Raw genomic sequence first — 23,251 nt, 5'->3', positions numbered from 1 at the left:
TAAATATTAAAATCATACTGATCTGATTTTTTTTTTTTTTTGTAAATCATAGTCTAAGAGTCAGGAGTGAGTGAGGGATGCATGACAAGAAACTTTGACTTGAAACTCGGAAGGAAAAATATTTATATTTACCTTTATTTTTTATTTAGTACTACATTTTTGCAAACTTTTTTTATAGTGTTTATGTGCAAGCATGCCATGGAACTCCTCACGTTTTTCCTTAGTAAATCATGCTACACTTTTTTTTATACATTGATTACATTTTCATAATATAAATTATTCTGAGGGAATAAATAAAATTAGCAGTGCCATCAGATGATGCATTTGTTTCCAGACATTGGTAAAAGGATGGTACTTACTTGCATGGAATAAATTTTATGGAAATAATTTTTTTGTGAAGAAAATACATATCTCCCTTGATCATAGTCTTAACGTCCTGAGGATAATTCCATGGTATTATTGTCATTAATTTACTATATAGAACAAACTCTTTGAGACAAGTTCATTCTCAAGTTTTTTCAAGAAGATTGATTCTCTTGAAATGCTATTGATAAAACAATAAAAAATGTATGCTGACAGTTACTATCACCTTTCTTGATTTAGCAGATATTCTTTGAGTCTGCCTTTTTATTTAGAATATTAGGAGAGACTGGATTCCATGTAAAAAGATCTAGGAAGCACTGTATCTTGTAGTACCTACAAGTGGATGGAAATGAATGGGGAAGAGAATTGACAGATTTTGTGATAGAGTATTTGTTTTAACTTTCTAATGGAAATATTTAAATGGGACTATAGTCATTAAACAAGAATCCACAAACTTTCTCTATAAAGAGATAGATAATAAATATTTTAGGGTCTTCTGGACTGTATAATCTCTGCAGATGAGTACAAAAGAGGTTGTAGAAGATGTATTAGTGAGTATGGTTGATTTCAATAAAACTTTATTGACATGTACTGAAATTTGAATTTCACATCATCTCTACACATCACAAAATATTTACATTTTGATGTTTCCCTAACAATTTGCTGTAAAAACCATTCTGAACTCATAGGTCATATAAAAACAGGTGATAGGACATAAGTTTAAGTAGTGATGCTAACCAGTGAAGCATAAAATATGATGGTGAAATAGCATATATCTCACAACCTAATGTGCTTTATATCTCTCCTTAAAATTCTGAGCATTGCAAAAGAAAATAAAAAATATGCTTTATCCTTGAGGTAAGATGAGAATAATAAAGTAATAATATGAGAGAGACTGTGTTGTAAGACTTGATGGAATTAGACCACTAGTGATTTTCAGATTTGCTGAAAATACGAATAGCCAGTTTCTTAAATTCAAGAACAGGCACAGTTCCTTAAATTCAGAAGTAGGAAGAATGCAGTCCAATGTATGGATGCTTCTGGATTTTACTGTAGAGCCCTTTGAGGATTCAAAGGATATAGTGGTATAGTTTTGTGAGACATTTCTTAAAATGACCCTTGAGAATATATAAGTGCACAAGAAAATAAAGTGAAAGAACCTGTATAGAATCCAAGTATGTTTTGTTTTTTGGCTCTTGCTGTGAAAGGTCTCTTGCCATCTGTTATTCAGAAACAAGCTTAAGCTTGTGAGGAAAGCATTGCTACTAATTTAACCAGCATTTTGAGGATTTAGTGTTGGCAAGATATTTGAAAATGTTGCAAAATACAAAATATTTTCAGAGTTTTGATCTAGGACTATAGGTTGGGATTTTGCCAGGCCTGTTCCTTTTTCACCATAGTGAAAATGCTTTTTCCTTGCTTTGGTTTCTTGCATCCGTCTAGAGCAGGTGAAACAAAATTGACTAACTTGGAAGCAAATAATCCCAATCAAGGAAATAGCTAATATTGTAAATAAAGAAATTTTTCTTGAACCAGGTAAAGCACATTTGATGAAGACTGGGTGAAAGAAAATAGCACAAGAAGTGGAATCAATTGTTTGGTCAAAAGTTTTATTTCAGTGAGTCTGAATGGAGTTTGTTTTTATATTTTTATTTTTAACCTTAACTCCTTTTTTTCCCCCAAAAATAAGCTTTGCATATCTACTTGATGTCAAGGAAATCGTGAAATTTTGGAAAATATAAATGACCATATTAATTTATTTTCTGCTTATGAATGTTTACTGCTTTGCAAGTGGGAGAAATTTTAAGAGATGTTAAATGTCAAAGTTGCTTATCTTCATTTGAAATTAATAGTTGGCAATATTTAAAAAATAAAATTGATAAATTTGTGTTGGTTAATATGCCAAACCAGGTTGAGATTACTTGTATGAGTTTCAATAAATATTTTAGATCCTAAACTAACAAAGTAATCTTAGATTTTTTTTAAGTACTTTAAGTACTTGTAAAATTTTAGCATTTTTCTTTTACATATTTTTTTGTTGTTGTTGTTGTTTGGGGGTAAAGAAACTTTACCTGTGGCTTCCCTGTGAAATTTATCTACACAATTGTTTAATGGACTGGAGTGAAATTAGGAAAGCTTGAGGTCTTTTCTTTGGAAAATCAGAAGAATGTACAGTGGTTTTTGACTGGAGTTGATGAGTTCTCTGAGTTTTACTCTTTTTTTTTTTTTTTCAGTGAAACCAGCAGTGTGTGTAGCAGCAGTGACACTGGGCTCTTCACCAACGATGAAGGACGGCAAGGTAATTTGGATCCCAGCTTTGGGACACGGGTTCATTATTGATGGGAAGATGCAAATGACTAGGGGTGACTCACTGACAGTAGAATGATTGTGGTAGTGGTTCTCAAGCTTTATGGCATGGAGGTCACCTGAGGGACTGCTAAAATTGTAGATTCCTGAGCTAGAAATCAAGTAGGTCTAGAATTGGCTCTGGAATCTGCATTTTCCACAAGCATGATTTTTATGCAGGTAATTCAGATTTTGAGAATCATTGTTTGGGGGTTTAGAACCAAGAAGTATCCTCATGCACTACTGTCTTTTTTTTTTTTTTTTTGATGAGATATATGAGATATTTTTATTACAGAGGGAGAATTTTACCTTATTTATAAATGTTTATAGCGTTCCGGGTGAATATATTATATAAAATGTTTTTCTCAAGTTAAAACTCCTGAAGGTTAGTATAGAGACCTATGAAGAAGACTAGTGTATGTTAATTGTCAGTTCTTTATTTTTACTACGTAAGTCGTAATTTGAGATTTTGCAGTGGTCTAAGGGCATTTACAAAATTCTTGTTCTCTTGCTTAGTGTGCCAATAAGAATTTCATGTAACCTTTTTGGATTCTAGTTTTCTTAATTTACAATAAGGAATTCATAGATTTCTTTTTTAAGAGAGAAGAGAGAGAATTTTTTAATATTTATTTTTCAGTTTTTGGTGGACACAACATCTTTATTTTATTTTTAGGTGGTGCTGAGGGTCGAACCCAGTGCCCCGCGCATGCCAGGCGATCGCGTTACCGCTTGAGCCACATCCCCAGCCCGAATTCATAGATTTCTAAAGTCTCTTTTAGTTCTGAAATCTAATAATTTTTCTCCAAGAATTAAGTGTTTAGATAACAGAGGCACAGTGACCACATTTCTAGGTTGATCCAGTTAGGCTTCCCAGTAATTTAAGCATCCAAGTTCTGATTTTGAAAAGGTACTGTGTTAAAAAAAAAAAAAAGAAAGAAAAGAAAATGTACTGTGTGGGGGGCATCTCATTCACACCTCAGAGTAATTGGCATAGAAACAGATGAAACCTGTTTTATCCCTGTGGAGTTATTGAGCTTCCTACTATAAGGGAGGTTCTTATGAGTAAATTTCTCTTTCTCTGATTCTGAGGGACAAAGGGTGCCTTAGGAACTGTGTGCATGTACAGGTTGGCTCTAGCTAGGGTCTTAATTCTTTTCTCATACTGAGAAAAATCTGGTTGTCTTCCATTCATGATTTGGTGATATCATTCAGAGTTACTAATATTTGTCTTTTTTCTTTGCTTTTACTATAGTGCTGTGAAGTAGCATGATATACCTTTTTATGCTTTATTAGTGCATTATAGCTATGTATAATACTGGGATTCATTTTGACATAACATATATACCTAGAATGTAATTTCCTCCACTTTAGTACCTGGTACTTCCTCTTTTCCTCCTCTCCTCCTTATCACTTCTCCTTCCTCTAGTCTACTGGTCTTCTTTCTCTTTATTTATTTATATATTTTTAAATTAGTGCTTTATAGATGTAACATAAAGGTGAAATTCATTGTGGCATATTTATATATGTACATAGCATAATTTGGTCAATTTCAGTCAACCATTCTTCCCTTTTCCTGTCCTTCCTTCCTCCTCATCAGTCCCTTTCTTTGCTTCACTGATCTCCCTTCTATTTTCATGGAATTCTCTCTCTCTTTTTTCCTTATTTTGATCTATTTTCCACATATGAGAGAAAACACTGAACCCTTGACTTTCTGAGTCTGGCTCATTTCACTTAGCATGTTTTTCAGTTCCATCCATTTATCAACAGGTGCTATAATTTTATCCTTCTTTATGGCTGAGTAAAACTCCATTGTTAATATATACCACATTTTCTTTATCCATTCATGTGTTGATTGGCACTTGGGCTGGTTCCATAACTTGACTATTAAGTTGCACTGCTATAAACATTGATGTGTGTTCATCACTATAGTATGCTGATTTTAGTTTTTTAGGATAAATACCAAGGAGTGGTATAACTGGGTCTTATGGTGGTTCCATTCCTAGTTTTTTGAAGAATCGCTATGCTGCATTCCAGAGCAGTTGTACTAATTTGCAGTCCCACCAAAAGTACAAGAAATAAAACCAAGAATCAGTAAGTGGGATGGCATCAAATTAAAAAGCTTCTGCACAGCAAAGGAAACAAGAGTGTGAAGAGAGGGCCTACAGAATGGGAGAAACCTTTGCCTGCTGCTTACTGACAGAGGATTAGTATCCAGAATATATAAAGAACTCAAAAAATTTTAACACTAAAGAAAAAAAAAAACCAATTAATAAATGGGCATAAGAGCTTAACGGACACTTCTCAAAAGATGCAGTGCAGATAGCCAACAAAAATATGAAAAAATGTTCATACTATTCTTTTTAAAGACTATGATACATAATTATACAGAGTTGGAACAAAGTGTGGACCCATTACAGCAGGTAAAGTTTTGGGGCCTTTGAAAGTCTTTCCATTAAAAAATAAGAATTGCTTGATTTATCATGAAAGATGTAGAATATTCTGTAGCCCAGCTCTCCACTTTGTCTCTGCCTCAATTTTACACATTCTGGTGATACTTAGATGTTTAAGAGTTCTCAGCACAAAAAGCCATGTTATTGCCTGCTTCTGTACCTTTGTTCACATGGGTCTTTCTCTCTCAAATCTCACCCTCATCTTTCCTTGAATGGCTGATCATCCACTAAGAAAGAGTACTCCTTTTGTGCCCCTCCAGGGCAAAGTTATGGACTGTATCAGTGTCCGCCCCCCCCCCCTCCCCAATTTCTTGTTGAGCATCTGCAGAAGTTTAGAGAGAGGTGAATGAGATTTGTTGTTATTTATTAAGTTTTTATTGTGATAATGCTACATAACAGCCCCCAGATATCAGTAGTTTACATTTATTTCTTGCTGTGGGTTTATGGGTCGGCTGTAGTTCAACTGATCTTGCCTGGGCTCATCTTTTTAGGGTAATGGAGCTGGCTAAATGCAGCATTCACTTCTTATGGCAGAAGACAATTGCCAAGTAACCCATCCAGACCATGTTTGTGTGCATAGTTAAAGTCTTTGTTGAATCACGTCTGTTAATGTTCTGCTTCTTATAGCAAGTGAATTGACCAAGTCCAGTGTCAGCAGGTTAAGGAAGCATGCTCTGCCCCAGGAGAAGGCACTGTAGATTCCACTGGTGAAGGGCAGAGGACAAGGTTAAATTATTCTGTTGTAGGGGCAGTCAGAACTTGGAAAACTACCACGTTTCATGATAGCTTTCTCTGGCTCCCTGTTAGGTGGCCTATTGGCACTGATTTTGTTCCTCTACAGAAGAATATCACTCCTGTTTGGCAATGTGCACCAATGGCTACAGTTCTTTCTGTAGTCCTTGTTAACCATTCTTTTCCTTGCCACTCCATGTCGAGTACTTGTAAAATGCCCTTCTGTGCTGGCTCTGGGCTTTAGCATCCCTTGGTGTTTTCCTTATCTATACATCTATACCTTTGTAAATAGTCACTTCATTAAATTGTCCTCAGGCACCCAATTTAAATGTGCATGCTTCCTAAAGGGATTCTAACTGATAATCTTTATAGTCTTTATGCTCTTGTGGTTCCTTGTATTTATTGCTTTTTTATCATTTGCCATATTAAGTTATTATTTATAGTATTCTTTCCTTTAAAGCTTTCCAAAGGGAGGAATTGTGTGATTATTTGCAACCATAATACCTAACACATTGCCTAGCATATAGGGACTTCCTAATAGTATTGAGAAACGCAGATAAAGAGAGCACTCTCCTTTTTCTTCTCGAAACAGAACTCTTTATAGAATCTCAAATTATAAGACAGCTGAGCCTGTTTGGTTAAAGCATGATTCCAGAAGAACTGGAGGTTGGTAGCCTAATCCACTCAGCCTCTTCTTATGCCTTGGCAGCGTTCTTTTAGGGAGCTCCTGTGCCAGGCATCTAGTGAACACAGGTTGAAGTCTGCTGGTTTATAGATAATCTCACAAGTTACTTCTAATTCAGTTTTTTTTTTTTTTTGGTGTGTGTGTGTGTGTGTGTGTGTGTGTGTGTGTGTCTATTATTGGAAATCTTGAGCAAATACTTGAGAACCAAGAGAAAAAAAAAAAAATCCTCAGAAACAACTAGTTTGAATTGGATTTTGAGCCCCTGGGTTTACCTATGCCATGGAAAATGGGAAGGGGGCAGTTTATTTTTTGTGGAAAAGACATCAGGCTTTGGAGTTAATTAGGCTTTTGTTTCAAATTCTTGCTTCATCATTTACTAACAACCATGATTTCTCATTGTAAGTTAGAGTTAGTGTAGGACTTGGAAGAAATAACATATTTACAGATTTTCAGCATGGATTCTTATAGACTGTAAAGTCTTAGTAAGTGTAGTCTTATTAGTGTTTATTATTAAAGTTGTCCAGTCTAGCATAATATGACATTCAGGGGAACTAGTTTGATGTCCCAGTTTTCATCATAATGTTTTCCAGAACAATTTTTTGGTACTTTGATTTTTTAAAAAATATAATAAAAACTGTAGTGCTGAGAAGTCATCCCCCATGGATGTTAAAATTCCAGCTCATGATATGGTCTGTTTGTTTTAGGGGATGATGAACAGAGTGATTGGTTCTATGAAGGAGAATGTGTTCCAGGATTCACTGTCCCTAATCTTCTGCCTAAGTGGACTTCTGATCATTGTGCTGAAGTAGAAAGAATGGATTCTGGACTGGATAAACTTTCAGATTCCACATTCCTTTTACCTTCTCGACCAGCTCAAAGAGGTGAGTTTGGAGAAAACTAAAATATAATTCATGCCTTTGTAGTTCTTTTTGGGAGGAATCATGTCATTGTCAAGGATACTCATGCCTCTAAGCATGCAGTACTATCTGAATGGTGGAGATAGTACACCATTCAGGAGTTTCTGGAGGATTCAAGAGTGAGTCTTAGCTTGAGATTCTCTGCATTCTTACCTGATTCAATCTGTGGAGATTCTTAGAATATATATTAACAAGGCATTTCTTCTGCTTGCCAAGCTGCTTGCTCTGCTGTAATGATGGGTTCTTTTCTCTTGGAAAAGGATTTCAGTAAGAACATCCACCTACAAGGTATAATGGTACTTTTTAAATGGATGATTTTTATTTTAATGATTCTATTATTGCATACTTAAGCATAAATATATGTCCTTTTCTTTTGCTTTTTTTTCAATTGTGAAAAAAAAGCAAATTGTGTAGCACAGTGGGGTGAAAAACCCAGCCCAGGACGGGGAGAAGGAAATGTCATGTTATTCTTTGGTACTTTCTGCTACCTCTGTGGTTGCTTCATTTCCTTCAATGTCAGGGGCCTTGCTTAAGATATGTGAAGTTGAATAAAACTTTTTTTTTTTTTTTGGGGGGGGGGGTTCTTTAGCTCTGTAAATTTATAACTCTGGGATTCCCAGTAACCAATAATCAACCTGTTAGTCAGTTATCAAGTATTTGTTGATTATTGTAGGTGGTCAGGGTTACACTAAGAGCTATAAATACCTGTGAAATAGGATTTTATTTTGATGAATTTTGGAGTTTGATAGACTTTCTCAAAGCAGTGGATACTTGGTAAAGATTATTGCCTGGCTGAGGCACATTCTTTGCTACCCTATTAAATTCTATCAAACATTTCAATGAACATTTCTTTTTTTCTTCTCTTTTTTATGGTGCTGGGGATTGAACCCAGGGCCTTGTGCATGCTAGGCAAGCACTCTATCAACTGAGCTATATCCCCAGCCCCCTTCAATGAACATTTCTATAAGTTCTTTTTGGACCACTTAACATAGGCACAAAAAGTAAAAAAAAAAAAAACAAAAACCAAATGGCTTGCAATCCCAGATCCAGAAACCATGTCATTGATAACATTGTTGTGTGAATTCTTCCTGTTCTTTCTGTGTGGGGAACACATAGAACAGTTAAGAAAATGGGGTTTTTAGGACTGGGGTTGTGGCTCAGTGGTAGAGCGCTCGCCTAGCACGTGCGAGGTCCCGGATTTAATCCTTAGCACCACATAAAAATAAATAAAATAAGGATATCATGTCTAACTACAACTAAAAAATAAATATTAAAAAAAAAGAAAATGGGGTCTTAGTGTGCATTCTCTTTTCACCATAACTTTGTAATATTAGAATGCTTTTGAGATTGTAACTAGCATTTAATTTAAAATTAAAAATTGTTAATATACCTTATATTTACATAGCATTTGCAGTTTTTAAAGAACCTTCCATATGCTATTTCATTGGGTCTTCAGAACAACTCTATAAAGTAGGACCAAGTGATGTAGGTGCGGATGCCTAGGTAAAAGGTGAATGGTGTGCCTAAGATCATTCAGCTAGTGACAAAGACATGGCAGCAAGTCCTTGGGAAATAACACTGTGAAGATCCTGGGTGTAAGGGCTCCAGTGTACTAGAAACATCTCCCTGTGTATGGATTTTCCACATTCAGTAACCGAGGCCTTCTTTTTCCAGGATACCATGCTCGTTTGAATCGTCTGCCAGGGGCTGCAGCACGATGCCTCAGAAAGGGGCGAAGAAGGCTGGTTGGGAAGGTGACAGCTTTCATGGTTTCCTGGGTGCCCTAGGAAGATGAAACTCCCCATGGGATTTGTGTATCCTATTGCTGGTTGGGAAGGTGACAGCTTTCAAGGTTTCCTGGGTGCCCTAAGAAGATGAAACTCCCCATGGGATTTGTGTATCCTATTGCTTATTGGGAAGGTGACAGCTTTCATGGTTGCCTGGGTGCCCTAGGAAGATGAAACTCCCCATGGGATTTGTGTATCCTATTGGTGATCAAAGATGCTACAGAACTCCCTGGTGTTAGGGAAGCCAACTGGAATGTTTTGGGAGTTTGCAAGAGTGAACATTATGTAGGATTTAAGTTTATACACACATAAATGATAAAAATGTAATCCACACAGGAGTTCTGACAAAGCAGATACTCTCTTCACAGCCTCTATTGTGAATGCATCTACAGGCCTGCTCTCTTGTCTCTCTGCACTTTTGATTAATCATCATTATTATGGTTTAAGTTAAAATACTCTTGACTCTTTAACAACTTGTGTGTTAAGGAATGTTCCTTTGTTATATTCTAACTTTGGTCTTTTTATCCTAGAATTCATTAAAACAAAACAAAAACCTCTATTATCAAATTACAATATCCCCTCCTTGGCCACAAGAGAGGAGTCTCTACAGTCTATAGTTCTGCTTAGCCAAGACTGTGATAGACACTTGGCTTATTTCACTCCTCCCTACAATCTTGTCAAAATGTTAATAGTTTCTTTTTTAAAAATATTTATTTTTTAGGTGTAGTTGGACACAATGCCTTTATTTTATTTACTTATTTTTATGTGGTGCTGAGGGTCAAACCCAGGACCTAGCACATGCTAGGCGAGCGCTTTACCGCTGAGTTACAACCCCAGCCCTGAAAGTTCCTTTTATAGATGAGGAAAACTTAGGTTCAAAGAAGTTAAGTAATGTCTGATGTTACCTGGATTGTAGTGACAGAATAGATATTGGAATCCAGAGCTACTTTATTTTTTTTTTTAATTTTTTACTCTAGCTTTGAGACCAAGAGACAGGCAAAGACAAGGGCTAATACTTACTTGAAGATGAAGGTAGGTGAGGGATAAGAAGGAGAGACATTTGAGAGCATTGATTTGTTTGTTCTCTCAGTAAGCATTTAGAGTGTCTGCTATATAGGCTCTGTGCTGAGCTAGGTATATAGCAGTCAGCCATAGTCTGACTTCTCTTAAGGGACTGGTGCACCCTGCCCCAGTACTGGGGATTGAACCCAGGGGTGCTTTATCACTGAGCTACATCTCTAGTCTCCTTTACATTTTTTTTTAAGACAGGGTCTTACTGAGTTGCCCAGGTTCACTCAAATGTGTGATCCTTCTGCCTCAGACTCATAGCTAGGATTACAGGTGTGTGCCACTGTGCTAGGCTTCAGGGAACTGTATTCTGAAATTTTAGCCATGCAAAAGAAATGAGGCTGTTTATTTGTAGACAACTCAGATTCTTACTCCTTATTTTTAAATTCTAATTTGAATCTCACTAAGTAGTAAGATTTGATTATTGGAAGAATGATAACTTGATCTTTTTGGATCATTCACTTTTGAGACTATTAATAGAGTGCTGCGTTTGCTGTTTTGGGAGTTTATAGGACAGCTACTGGAATAGAAGTATATATGGTTGAGGGAGGTAAGAGGTTAGGAGTGGGGAACAGACAGGTGGGGTTACTTTTTCTCTTTATTGGTTAGGTTGGACAGATGAGGTTCTCCCTACCACCTGCTTTTCTTTCTTTCAGCTCTTATAAAATAAGAGCCTTCTACTTCCATGGAAGTGAGTCAGTTCATCTCCAACTGACTTCAGCTTGCCTGGGAGGGAACTAGGGCCTATTGGACAAGCCTCTAATGATTTCAGATGAATAGGATAATATTTACTTGTTTAATTCATCTTCATCACCTTAAAGGGATATTTGTCATTTCTAGCAGAGGTCACTGCTCTGCCCCCCTTTTTCCCCTTCCCCAGTCTCTCTCCTCTTTTTCTAAATTGTAATCATAAATAATGAGTTTCATTCACAGCTCCCTGCCAGCGAGCTGCTAATTACGCAAAGTACTGCTTGTAATTTACACAGTAATAAACTGTAAATTTAAACATTACGGCATTTTAAGTTAATAATTTTTCTGCCGTAGCAAATAGCTCATTTTTCACCCATCTTTTTCCTTGGCCCCCTACCATTCTGTGTCTGTAAGTAGGAGGCATAGCTGTAGGAATAAGAAATATGAAAAATGCATGTGTGAAACCTGGTCATTTAGCTACACTCTTTTCCAGAATCTGACCCCAGATTAATTTTTCTATAGCCAGTGGTTCTGTTAAAATATGTATCCTAATGTTTAGGCTAGTCCATACACATAATGAGTACAGATAACAATACTTGTCCAGAAACAAATGTGTTTGAGTAACAGTCTTGCCAATCTTGACATTCATGACTCATGTTCTCTTAACACTTACACACAAGTGTGTAACCATTATTCACATAGGGGTTGGTGTCCTTTTCTAGGTACTGTGATAGATAGTCATTATGAACGTACTCAAGTTCAATCAACAGTGAGTGCCTTCTGCCACTTTCCAATTTTTTGGAGATGATTAGTTTCTGAATTGCTTAAAGTGTTATGGGTAAGTGTTCACATTACAGTCTTGAGAATCTTGAATTTACAAATCAGCTTTTACAAGTTTCTGTTTTTACTTTGAGATGATGTTTAATGGATTAGGTACAGGGTGACAATTTTTATAAGTCACAAAAGTCCTGTGATATGTATTCATTTAGTTAGCAGCTATTTAGGGTTTACCAGTGAGAACTCATTTATTTTCCCACTGTGAAATTTTCCCACATGTGAGTGGGGCTACACTCACATGGCTGACTCAGCTTGGTGTGCTGGCCTGTTAAATATTGGCTGCTGTTGAATTTTCTGTGAAAGTGTTTCTGCTATATACGTTAGTAACCACAGTATGCATAAAGAAATGATGTAGGCATGTATTGAAGTATCACCATGGTACCTACTATTGTGTATAATTTTTAGGTTGTATATATCGATTAGAATAAAAATCACATTAAACACTATTTATAATGTCTTTGGATCAGTAGAGAATTAATAAGGATAACATGTAATACTTTTAAGATAGATTCCCATTAAAAAAAAATAAGAGTTGCTGTTGGGTTACAAGATTGACATTTGAACTGGGTCCTATGGCACACACCTGTAATCCCAGCTACTCAGGAGGCTGAGGCAAGAGATTGCAAATGTGAGGCTAGCTTGGGAGATTTAGCAAGACCTTGTCTCAATATAGAGAGGGCTGGAAGTGTAGCTTAGTGGTAGAGCATTTGTCTAGCATGTGTGAGGCCCTGGGTTTGATCCCCAGGGGTAACAAAAACAAATGACATTTGAGCTGTTCATTTGAGGTTGCTTCAGGTGGCACAATTATGGGAAAGCGTGAGCTTAGAAACATTGTACTTTGTATATTTGCTTCTGTGGTGGGATGTTACTCTTTTTTTCCTTGCCTTTTTAGGAGTCCAGCATAAGTACTCTGGGTACTGAGAGGATAAGCCATATCATCAGTGACCCCCGGCAGAAAGAGTAAGTGCTGAAGTGTTTACTGGCTGTGCACACTGTTCTTTGGAGAAGGAAGCAGAGGAGGTTTTATGAAGCAACCTAGTGTCAGGCTATAGAGCTGAAAGAGGTGATCTAAAAGATACGTTCTTTATAATAGTTAAGATGGCCAGAACCATGACAATGATTTTCTTTCTAGACTAGTTTGTATTTTCTTGGTTTTTATGTTTCTAGGTGTTACGTTAATGCCTACCAACATTTCTACCTCTTAATTGTTTTTAAATGAGTGATTTTTCTCTATTCTATATTTTTTCCCATTTTCAGAGCTCTTTATAGAGAAATCTCTTCTGTCTAATCACTTTGATAAGTGCAATGGAAAGTCTGTATGTAGCTATAGGAGAATCATCTACACATTCTTAATGAGAGCCTTGTCACCTAGCATGGTTGGCTCTGCCATATTTCTTGCCCGTATGACTTATGGTTAGTACCCAGTTATGATCTTGTATGCATTCAGCCCAGTCTGATTTTTAATTTATAAAATAGGCAAGATGTGTACATGGTTTATGCCCCTTTAAGACCCTCTTGAACTGAAACTCCCATTGTCATTGCACAGCAGAGAGAGCATTGATGTTGCTCTGTGACCTTGGGTTTATTGTAGCCTGCCCAGTCATTTACATTCCATTATGAGGCTTTGAAGAGTTACTTTTTTTTTAACCCTTATTTTATTTATTTATTTTTATGTGGTGCTGAGGATTGAACCCAGCGCCCTGCACATGCCAGGTGGCCGACACTTTACCACTGAGCCACAACCCCAGCCCTGAAGAGTTTCTTTCAGCCAAAAAATTCACATATAGTCTTTGTCCTTTCTCCTCCAGTTGTGTCTTCTCCCATTTTCTTTGTCTTCACTTCATTATTCCATCTGTTTATCTTCTCCCCTCTGTAATTTTCTACCACTTCTTTTATTGTTTTCTTCCCTGTTATTCTCTCCCTCTCTTTAGTTTCTGGTTACCATCAGCTGGGAAAAGAGAGCGAAATCAGGTAAGATCACTTTTCCTTATCATCTTTATTTTATCATTTGATTTCCTTTTCTTTAGAAAGAATAAAACATTGGCTTCTGATTTTCCTCACATTTCTGCCTGTGCACAAGAGGTAAGGTTTCCTTTTCCCTACGTTATTCTGACTTTCTCAGAGGACTGTTCCCCAAGAATATCTGATACTTACTGATGAGAATCGTAGACACTTCCTCCTTTTGAGGTTTACCCATGATTGTCAGTTTCTTACTTATCAAGGGGATTCTGTTTTTATTTTTAGTTTTGAATTTGTAGTAAGAAAGTAGAGTGAATCTTACCTGCTTATGCTTTAGTTTAGCACCAGAATCCTGTACTGTGAAGTTGTGAAGTCCTTTACTGAATGAAGCCTTGACATCTGAAGCAGAAGAGGGTAGAGCTGCTAAAGTTCACTATCTAAAAATTGCTCATAGTGGCTACTGTTAGGTTTATTCATGTTTGAAACTCTTTCATTTTGGGCGGGATAGGGGTTTCTTTATCTTAGTAATGAGTTGTAGAATTGATGAAGACTGATGGGTAAAAATTTTCAGGCTTCTGTTGCTCAGTGGTTGGTTTGTTTTTTGGACTACTTAGTAGCATACCAAGTTGACGTACATTTTAGACTTGGAACTTTCATTGTAAAGTTGCTGTTTCAAAACGTACTAAAGTAGTGGAAGATGTAATCATCTCACGAGTTGATTTCACATAATTTTAAGTTATGTATTCAAAGAAATGTAATCACTACATCAAACTTGTCACTTCTTGGAAACATAGTTAGGACAAGTCCACGTTAAAATAATTGGCATAAAGAAAGGTAGTAGGTAAACAGTATGTAGTGGGGAGTCAGGTAAGGAAAAAATCACGAAGGCAACATGTGACAGACTGCTGTTTAGGTATTCTTAAGTTAGAGCTCTGATCATGTTCATATCAGAGAATTCAAAGGCAGAAGGATACTTGTGGTCATCACCTACTACAGATCTGTTAAGTACAAATGAGGAACTGGAGGTCCATGTATTGTAAAATGTTTGCCCAAAGTCAGACAGCAAGTAGAACTGGGTCCAGCACCTTTATGGCTTAGTATACATTCTTATGTTCTTTTGAAGTTGTCATTCAAAGTTCTTCCAATCTTTTTTAGAAATTGTTTTGTAGTTGTAGATGGACAGAATGCCTTTATTTTATCTGTTCATTTTTATGTGGTGCTAAGGATTGAACCCAGTGCCTCACACATGCTAGGAAGTGCTCTGCCACTGAACTACAGCCCAGCCCTCTTTCAATCTTAAGATGCATTAAGTTGCTGACAATGGGCTATTTTGGGAAAAGTCCAAAGAAAGCTAACAAACATAAAGCAAGGTACTTTTACACATACTGTATTCCATTTGACCTCACAGCCCCCTTTTTGTTTTTGTTTCTGTTTTTGTGCTGGAGATGAACCCAAGGCTTTGCACATGCTAAGCGTGTACTCCACCACTTAACTATTACTCTGTTCCTCATGGCTTACCTTTTGGGGTCAATAAATGTTTACAGATGAAAAGTTGAAATTATTTTGAAATCTTAAAGCAACATTTCAGTTAGCCTTTAAAAAAAACAAACAAAAACCCTGTAACATATAATCTGCAGATGAGGATAGTACAACTCAAAGAGGCTTTGTCATTTTAAACACTGAGCGACTTGATGGACTGGGATTAGGTATTTCAATTCTAGTGTAGTGTAGTGTAGTCTCTTTTTGCTGTACTGTGCTGCTGGTCTGTGCTCATTAGTTACTGTTAAAAACATTTGTCAGAATAAGGGAACAAAAAAGGTAATTTTGCACTAGTCTTCTTGGGAAAGGGGGCTGATAAACTGTTGATAATCATTAGATGTAAGTTCCTGTGATGCCAGTTGGAAAGTACACTCTTGTGCCATTTAAATATTTACTGGGTATCAGAAGTTTTTGAAGAACTATTGTTTAACAAGGAAATTTTTGGGGGGAGATGTGCTAGATGAGTTATGCCACACTCCTGGGCACACTATTAACTATGCACAACCTTATGGAATGGTGTCTATGTTAGTACGACAGAGAATTGGATAGTCAAAGAAAAGTAAATAGTAGGCTGCCCTTTGGGAACAGGTCTGTTTCATTTAAACCTTACTAAAAAAATCTTATTTATCCCCACAGTTTAATCCCCTTTCTCCTCTTTACTCCCTGGATGTTCTTGCTGATGCTTCTCATCGAAGATGTTCACCAGCACACTGCTCTGCCAGGTATTGTTGTTTAGTGACTGTTATTTTCTTCTGGACATTATTTTCTTCTTTTATAACACTTCATATTATAAAGTTTGTATATACGTCCAGTTTTATCCATACAACCTTCAGAGATAAATAGATGTTTTACAGATGCAGAAACTGAGGCTGAGGGCTGAGGTGTCTTTGCTGTGGTCACATGGCTAGTATGTGATTAAGTCTCAACGGTGACCTCAGTCTTCTGGCTCATATTTCATATTATTTCTGCTGCTAAAAGCCCCATCTTCAAAGAACATTATTAATGTTCCTTGCCATGACCTGCAAAACCCTGCATAATCTGATTTCTGCCTACTTGTCCAGCCTCCTTTCATATAATTCTTCCCCCTCTCTGGGGAAGAGATCCATCTGCACTGGAGAGCTCCGTTTTGTTCTTCAAAAAGAACAGGCTTTTCCTGCCTCAGACCTTCACTCTTGTTTCTTTTGCTTGGAAACCTCTTCGAGGTCCTACTCACCACAACTCAGTTGTTACCTCTTCAGGGAGGACCACTCAGACCACCTTCCTAAAGGGGCAACCTGCAGTACTCTCTGTTCATTGTGTTTCCTTCCTGTTTAGCTCTTACCACAATCTGTAATGCTTTTATGTATTAGGTTTTTTTTCCCCCCAACATGTCTCTTGCACTAGAATAGCAGCTTCAAAGGGCAGGGATCTTGCCTTGTTGTCTAATAATTCCCCCTAGCATCTGTGTCTGGCACTTGTTAGGTGTCTGATATTGTCAAATGAATGAATCTTATGCCTCTCATTGTGAATTTTCTTAATTTAGGTGTCATGGAAAGTACATATAGTTTTATAGAATTCCTCAGCAGGCTTATTGTGGACAAAAGAGCTGCTAACTGGTGGACCTTAGAATTATTATTTCTGGTAACATAAAGAATTTCTTTTCAAGTTCTGATGATTTTCTTTCTTTCTAATAAATTCTTAAATAGATATACTCATAAATTTTGGGTGCAGGCTACACAAAGAAGTTGTTCTTTTATGGAAGTAGTTGGAACTGTGTACCATAACCTACTGCCAGCTCTTTCTACTTGGAGAAGTAGCATTTCAGTGGGGAAAAATCTTTTGAAAAGAGACTATTAGGAGTTGGGGTTGTGGCTCAGTGGTAGGATGCTTGCCTACCATGTGTGAGTCACTGGGTTCAATCCTCAGCACCACATAAAAATAAATCAAGATATTGTTTCCATCTACAACTTAAAAAAAAGAGAGTTCATCATAAATGGTGTTAATAAGAATGTGGAAAATTGTGGGCCCATGTAAACTGCCACCGTAAGGCCTTTCCTTCAGTATTATGCTGTTTACTCATCACTCATTCGTTCAACATTTGCTGACTCCCTACTATGTGCCAGCCTCTTTTTTAGGTACTTCCCTAAAGGAGCTTATATTCTTGTGGGAAAGTCAGTTATAGAAACTGACAGCTGCAATAGCAATTTGTATCTGGATGATACAAAGTACAGAGGAGAGCCCTAACTTAAAGGTTTAGGGGAGATTTTCTTAGAGGTGGTGATGCTCAGAAAGCCTCAAGAGTTCACTCCAAGCCAAGTGTGGTGGCACACACCTGTAATACCCTGAGGTAGGAGGATGGTGAGTTCAAAGTTAGCCTCAGCAACTTAGCAAGTCCCTGAGCAACTTAGTGAGATTCTGTCTCTAAATAAAATATAAAAAGGCTGGGGATGTGGCTCAGTGGTTGAGTGCCCCTGGGTTCAATCCCCAGTAACCAAAAAAAAAAAAAAAAAAAGTTCACTGCATGGGAGAGCAGTCCTCTAGCTTTTTGTCTTTATACCAAACAAATTAATGGCTGTGTATACTCTGGGAAGAAGGTATGAGCTTATGAGCTTCACCCTGTCATATCCAGTACTCAAAGCAGATTACTTTGCCCTCTTCCCTTTTCCTCTGCTGCCTAGAGTTGTGCTGTGCTAGGGTCAATATCAGTACTTTCCTTAGATTTTAATTCCTTTAAAAGTCTCAGCCCTCTGGCTGGGATAGATGGCAGTTTCTTATTTCTTTGTGTATCTCATTATCCACATCATTATCTTCATTCCTTTACCTGGCTTGCTTGTGGATGGGCTGGGAAATACTAGGAAATCTCAGCCGAGTTTTGGTACACTTGGCTCTAGGGAAATACTGGCTATTGCTTTAGACCACTGCTAAAAGCAAAGGAGAGAAACTGTGAACAGTTATGGATAATCTTTGTCCTTACTCCTGGGTAGCATTCCCGGGATGATGAGTTCTAAGTTGCATGCATGAAGTTCTTGAAGGTAGGGGTTAAAAACCTTTTTTAAACTTCACATTTATTTATTAGCTTATCTTTGAAGTTTTTCTTTTGTTTTAAACTGTATACCTATTTGTCTACTAGCACATGTTTAATGTATACATACATAATATGCACACACATAATGTATTATATATAATAACTATTTCCTCAGAGTTTTTACTGAATAAGGGTCAGTCAGTCAAGTTTAGCAACCACTTCTCTGTGGGAAATGATTAGCACAAGTGACCTCTATGCAGTTTCCAGGAAATGTGAATGATGAAAGACTAAGTTCTTGGGGGTACTCCTGCCTAGCAAGGGGTCAGTGGAGAAGGTGCAGTCCATCTCCAGTTGAGGGACTGAGGAGATTGGACTTGGAACAGGGCAGTGGGTTTTGTGAAGAGGTGACCATTTAACAAAAGCCTGGCCCCAAGGAGGGAATGTAAACGAGGAGTGATGATAGAGAAGAGGCAGCTGAGTGACTATGTTAAAAAGTGTTTTGAATGGAAATTTTTTCTTTTTCTTGTCCCATTTTATTTGTAGTAAGAAAATATTTCTTTCAAAGCATTTAGGCAGCAGTGGGAATTTTACACCCATCATTAGAACAATTCGTGTGTGTGGTGACTATGTTATCATTAGTGGTATAATTTTATTTTGCAAAGAGAGAAGTGTTTCCTGTTTTATCACAGCTTTCCCCGAGGAGGGCTGGTGTATTAATTTGCTGTATTGCCTCCTGGCTGTTCCCAGGCTGTTTTTCCTCTTCATCATGGAATTTTTAATGGCCCTCATGCCTCTTGGGAAGCATGTGAGGAAGAGTTCCTCCGGGAGAGCTTCTCTTTTTTCACATGCCTATAATTACTCTCCTTTAAGAGCACAAAGAGTCTGATAATCATGCCTGGACTATGAAGGTTCCCTCCTGTCCTGGAACTGAGCTGAGGCTGCTGCTTGCCTGGACACTGCCAGTTGCACTCTACCAAGCACTCAGCTATTGCATGAGAACAAGGCCACCTCAAGATCCACCTGCAGCTCGGGGTTCTCAGCATAGGCCTGGGGGCACCTGGAGGGAGGCAGCGATGAATAACCTCTTTTTTAGTATTTCATTGCTATAAACAAAAAGTAATGGGACTGTAATTTTAAGATAACACTATGGATGTATCATTTTAATGCAGCTGAGATGGCTGGGCAGTGGGTGCAGGGGGAATTTTGTGGTCTTTATACCATCTAATAGATTTGTGAATTAAGGGGTTTTCAGAAATACCACTCTAAAAATACTTAGTTTAGGGTTTTCAACCCTGGAATTGCCCTTTGGAATCACCTGAGAAGCTTTAAAAAATATATCCATGCTGGGCCCCACCTCCAGAGATTCTGATTTAGTTGGTCTGGAATGAGACCCAGGCATTGGCATTATTTTAAAGCTCTTCAGGTGGCTAATATGCAGCCAGGGTTAAGAATTGTCATTCCAAATGCATATGGTTTGAATGACGATGCTTTGTAGTTTGTTTAATAAGGACTCATGTTGCAGAATTGGCACAATCTCTGTACTTTGGCATCATGAGCATGACTCCTCACGGGAGGTAGGCCTCTAGACTTCTCTTAGCTTTGGAGAAGCCGCTGCAGATGAAGGAAAGTGTTAGTATCTAGCACAGTGCCCAGCACATAGTGATAAATGGGGAGGTTGGAGGCTTGTTGGATAGATGAGTGGACAGTTATATAGTTGGCTGGGTGTGTGGATAAAATTCACAAACTAACTGTTTTGTTTTTTCTTTTGGTTGCTAGTACTGAGATTTACCATTAAAGTAGTAATACTTTGTGTTTAAAATTGCTGCTGCTCAAACAGCAGATGGTGTGATTGGTGCTCTGATAGAGGCAGGGGTATTGTTGTCAAGGGCACAGTCACAGATTTGTGATGAGACAAGAGCTATAGCTATAGGCAGCCTTTCCTAAAACGAGAGATTGATTGTGACGAATAGCTTTTCTTACCATTATTACCTATAAGAAACACTAACTAGAACTTACCAATTGCTACTGTCTGCTCTCTATATAATGTACAAGTCACCAGTTGTCATTATTGAGTATTTCATAGCAGTTAGATTTTTCTCCAACTTTCATGACTTTTCCTGTCTTTTGGATGGTGATTTGGTAATGCACCACTATTTCCATTTCTTCTTTCTTAAATTCTAAAATAGCAAAGCAATTGTTTTATATCTTATTTTCGTAGGTCAGTTCCTTTGTAAATAGACAGCTTTTCATTTGAGAAATCTCATTTTCATTTCCAGTAAGAGTGGCAGATGCCAGCTTGGTGTGCAGATATTATATGTGTTCTTTAATGAACAAATGAAAAGTCTCATAGTTTTTGTGGTTTTTTTTTTTCTTTGTTGTGATATCCTGGCAAAGTCAGTATGAGATTAAGAGTGTGGGTATGAATGTGAGGCAGACACAGGTAAGAATCTTGGCTTCACCTGGGCAAATGACAACCTCCCCATTCTCCAGTTACTTATGTTTAAAGTGAAAGTACTAATACTTTTCTTACTGGGCTGGTGAGGATCGAAATGAAATAATATACATGAATATTTGATATCCTGGTAGCAAACATTATTTTTCTTATAGAGTTTCTTCCCTATCCTGTCCTTAGGGTAATTGTAATTTTAAGAACGTTGAATTAGCTTCCAGAGTCATTTGCTAATAAGATGTAGTACAGATTCTTGAGAACCTTAAATGGCCTCAAATAGCCTATACAAGGAGGCATTTGGACAGTGTTGGGTAAAGAAGAGAGAGACCTTCCTGCCCATTAGAGAGTTGAAATATGATAGGCTGCACTCATTGTAATTCATTTTATCTGTTCAAAAACGTTATGATCTGCATATCAGAGTTGTGTGCCCAGCTGGCTGTGCCACTTGACAAGGAGTTTCAAAGAACAAGAAGACGACCCAATTCATGCTATTAATTTTGACCTTTGGAGCCATAATAAACAGCCTCAGGTTTTACCCCAGGGCTTGGGGGAAGGAACCTTTAGTTAGTTCTTTGTCAAGAGTCTGGGATGCTGGGATGCCGGGGTGTTGGGATGCTAGGATGTGCAGAAGCTCTTGCTCACCTCTGGTGCCTTAGTTTTAGCTGTGTGTGAAGTAATGCTTCTGCTAAAATGTTGTCCTTAAAACTGCTCAAGCCTATTGGAACCTCTCAATATACTGAGCAGTCCTTGGGTCTTTTGTCCTCTGTTGGAAGGTCTTGTTTACAGCAGCTCTCAGCTGGCTGGCATCTTCCTGCCTAGGTGGAGTGATAAAAGAATTCTCTTCCAGTTTTTCTGTTGTGGTTTACCCATGTTCCAAGTGGATGCCAAGTGATTCTGCTCCTTTGGCTGGAATAAGCCAGCTTGATGTTGTCCTGTCTTGGTCCAGCTGACGGAAGTAGATTAAAGAGGCTTTTCAGGGGCTAGTGAGCAGTTTGTCACAGATTGCTGAGTGTTAGATTTGAGTGAAAGACATTGGGGCTCTCTTCCTCTGAAACAAACCCTCTCTGTTCCCTATGGTAATTATGAAGTGATTTTCTCTCTCTAGCTGCTCCTGGTGTCCTAGACTGGATCTTCCCATGCACAAGTCTGTGAAAGTCTTTCCTGTACTGGGTGTTTAATAAATGACAGCTAACTTCGAATGTAAAAATCATAGCTTAGTAAGGGATGTCTCTTCCCTAAGTTTAATCCTCTCCCTCATTTTACCCTAGCACTTGACTTGTTCCTTGATTACATCTCACTGTCTCTGATTATTACTTCTGTATTTACAAATAAACCTTCCCCCATGTCATGAGCTCCTGGGGAACAGGGCCGTAGCTCAGTTATTATGTGCCTCCCCTTTCCACAGCCAACATAGTATTTTACACCCAGGGTGGGCCCCTATAAATTTTTTTACAATAATTGAGGTGAATAGATGAGTAATTAAAGAGAATAGTTGGAGTATATGATAGATAGACCTTTGTTCCTTAAAAACGTCACATTTTTCCCCTTGAATAGTAGTAGTTATTTGTTTATATTTAAGAAAAGGTACAGCAATACTTTTTACATTAAATTTTATTTCTACTTCATACAAAAGTGAACTTCTCAGTGGCTTTTAAAAACAAGTGATTTTTTGAAGGTGAACTATTCCTTAAATTAGTGTGCCATTGGCAGAAAAAGACTGTTTTTGCTCCTTAGGAGTGACTCAACATCTTTGTTCTAAACTGAAAGCAGTCACTTCAGTTATTTTTTGCCAACATTGGTTCTATTAAACATGCATGTATTTCTCAAAGTATTTTTTTTTTTTTTTCACCTAAAAGTACATTCCTGCCCCAGGGACATGGTGATCTGCCCCGTTTCCTAAGTAACACTGCAGTTTAAACAACTCACCTGATCTTTCAGTTCCCTGCAGTAAAAATAAAGTAGAAATGTTGTGTTTATGTGTAGATGTAAAGAATACTCTTTCAATTAATTGTTAATCTTCAGCATTCACCTTCACACTTATAAGATTAGTGACCATTTCTGAAGTAAGAATTTTTTAAGAAGATATATTTATTGCTTTTAATGCTCATTTCCTCTGCCTTTTCTGCATCCTTTCTGGCAAATGCCGCCGCAGTGAAGAATGCAGCCTTCAGAGGGAAAGCCTGGAGCCCAGTAGTCACACTAGAAAAGAAGCCTGTGCCCCAAGTGTTCACTGGCCTGAGTGTAGATTGTCCCTGAGGCCCTGATCAGATGAAATGGAGCAAGTGGAGCCTGTCTTTTCTCTAGGTTAATTGCTTGTGTACCAGGGAGCAATATTTTTATCTAAATTTATATTCATTTAATCATTCTATTATTCTTTAGGCTAAATAGTTAGATCTTTTTTATTGACTAGGTTGGCTTTGGGAAT

The 23,251-nt window shown here is 37.6% G+C and overlaps 1 protein-coding gene across 3 annotated transcripts in view; it reads left to right on the top strand.

Moving 5' to 3' along the window:
- Positions 1 to 23,251, top strand: part of Gpatch2l (G-patch domain containing 2 like) — a 59,395-nt gene that overhangs the window by 13,478 nt on the left and 22,666 nt on the right. For 2 of the 3 annotated variants that reach the window (XM_027931716.3, XM_071607644.1), the window contains exons 3-8: positions 2,598 to 2,662; positions 7,281 to 7,457; positions 9,168 to 9,247; positions 12,768 to 12,835; positions 13,903 to 13,957; positions 16,010 to 16,095. In XM_027931716.3, the coding sequence (XP_027787517.1) occupies positions 2,598 to 2,662; positions 7,281 to 7,457; positions 9,168 to 9,247; positions 12,768 to 12,835; positions 13,903 to 13,957; positions 16,010 to 16,095 (531 nt within the window). Of the gene's footprint in view, positions 1 to 2,597; positions 2,663 to 7,280; positions 7,458 to 9,167; positions 9,248 to 12,767; positions 12,836 to 13,806; positions 13,847 to 13,902; positions 13,958 to 16,009; positions 16,096 to 23,251 lie in introns of all 3 variants that reach the window. The other variant, XM_027931717.2, reaches the window with a different exon arrangement.

The sequence above is a fragment of the Marmota flaviventris genome, chromosome 2, assembly GCF_047511675.1.
Source record: "Marmota flaviventris isolate mMarFla1 chromosome 2, mMarFla1.hap1, whole genome shotgun sequence".
Classification (NCBI taxonomy): Eukaryota; Metazoa; Chordata; class Mammalia; order Rodentia; family Sciuridae; genus Marmota; species Marmota flaviventris.
This window is presented reverse-complemented; position numbering and strand designations above follow the sequence as displayed.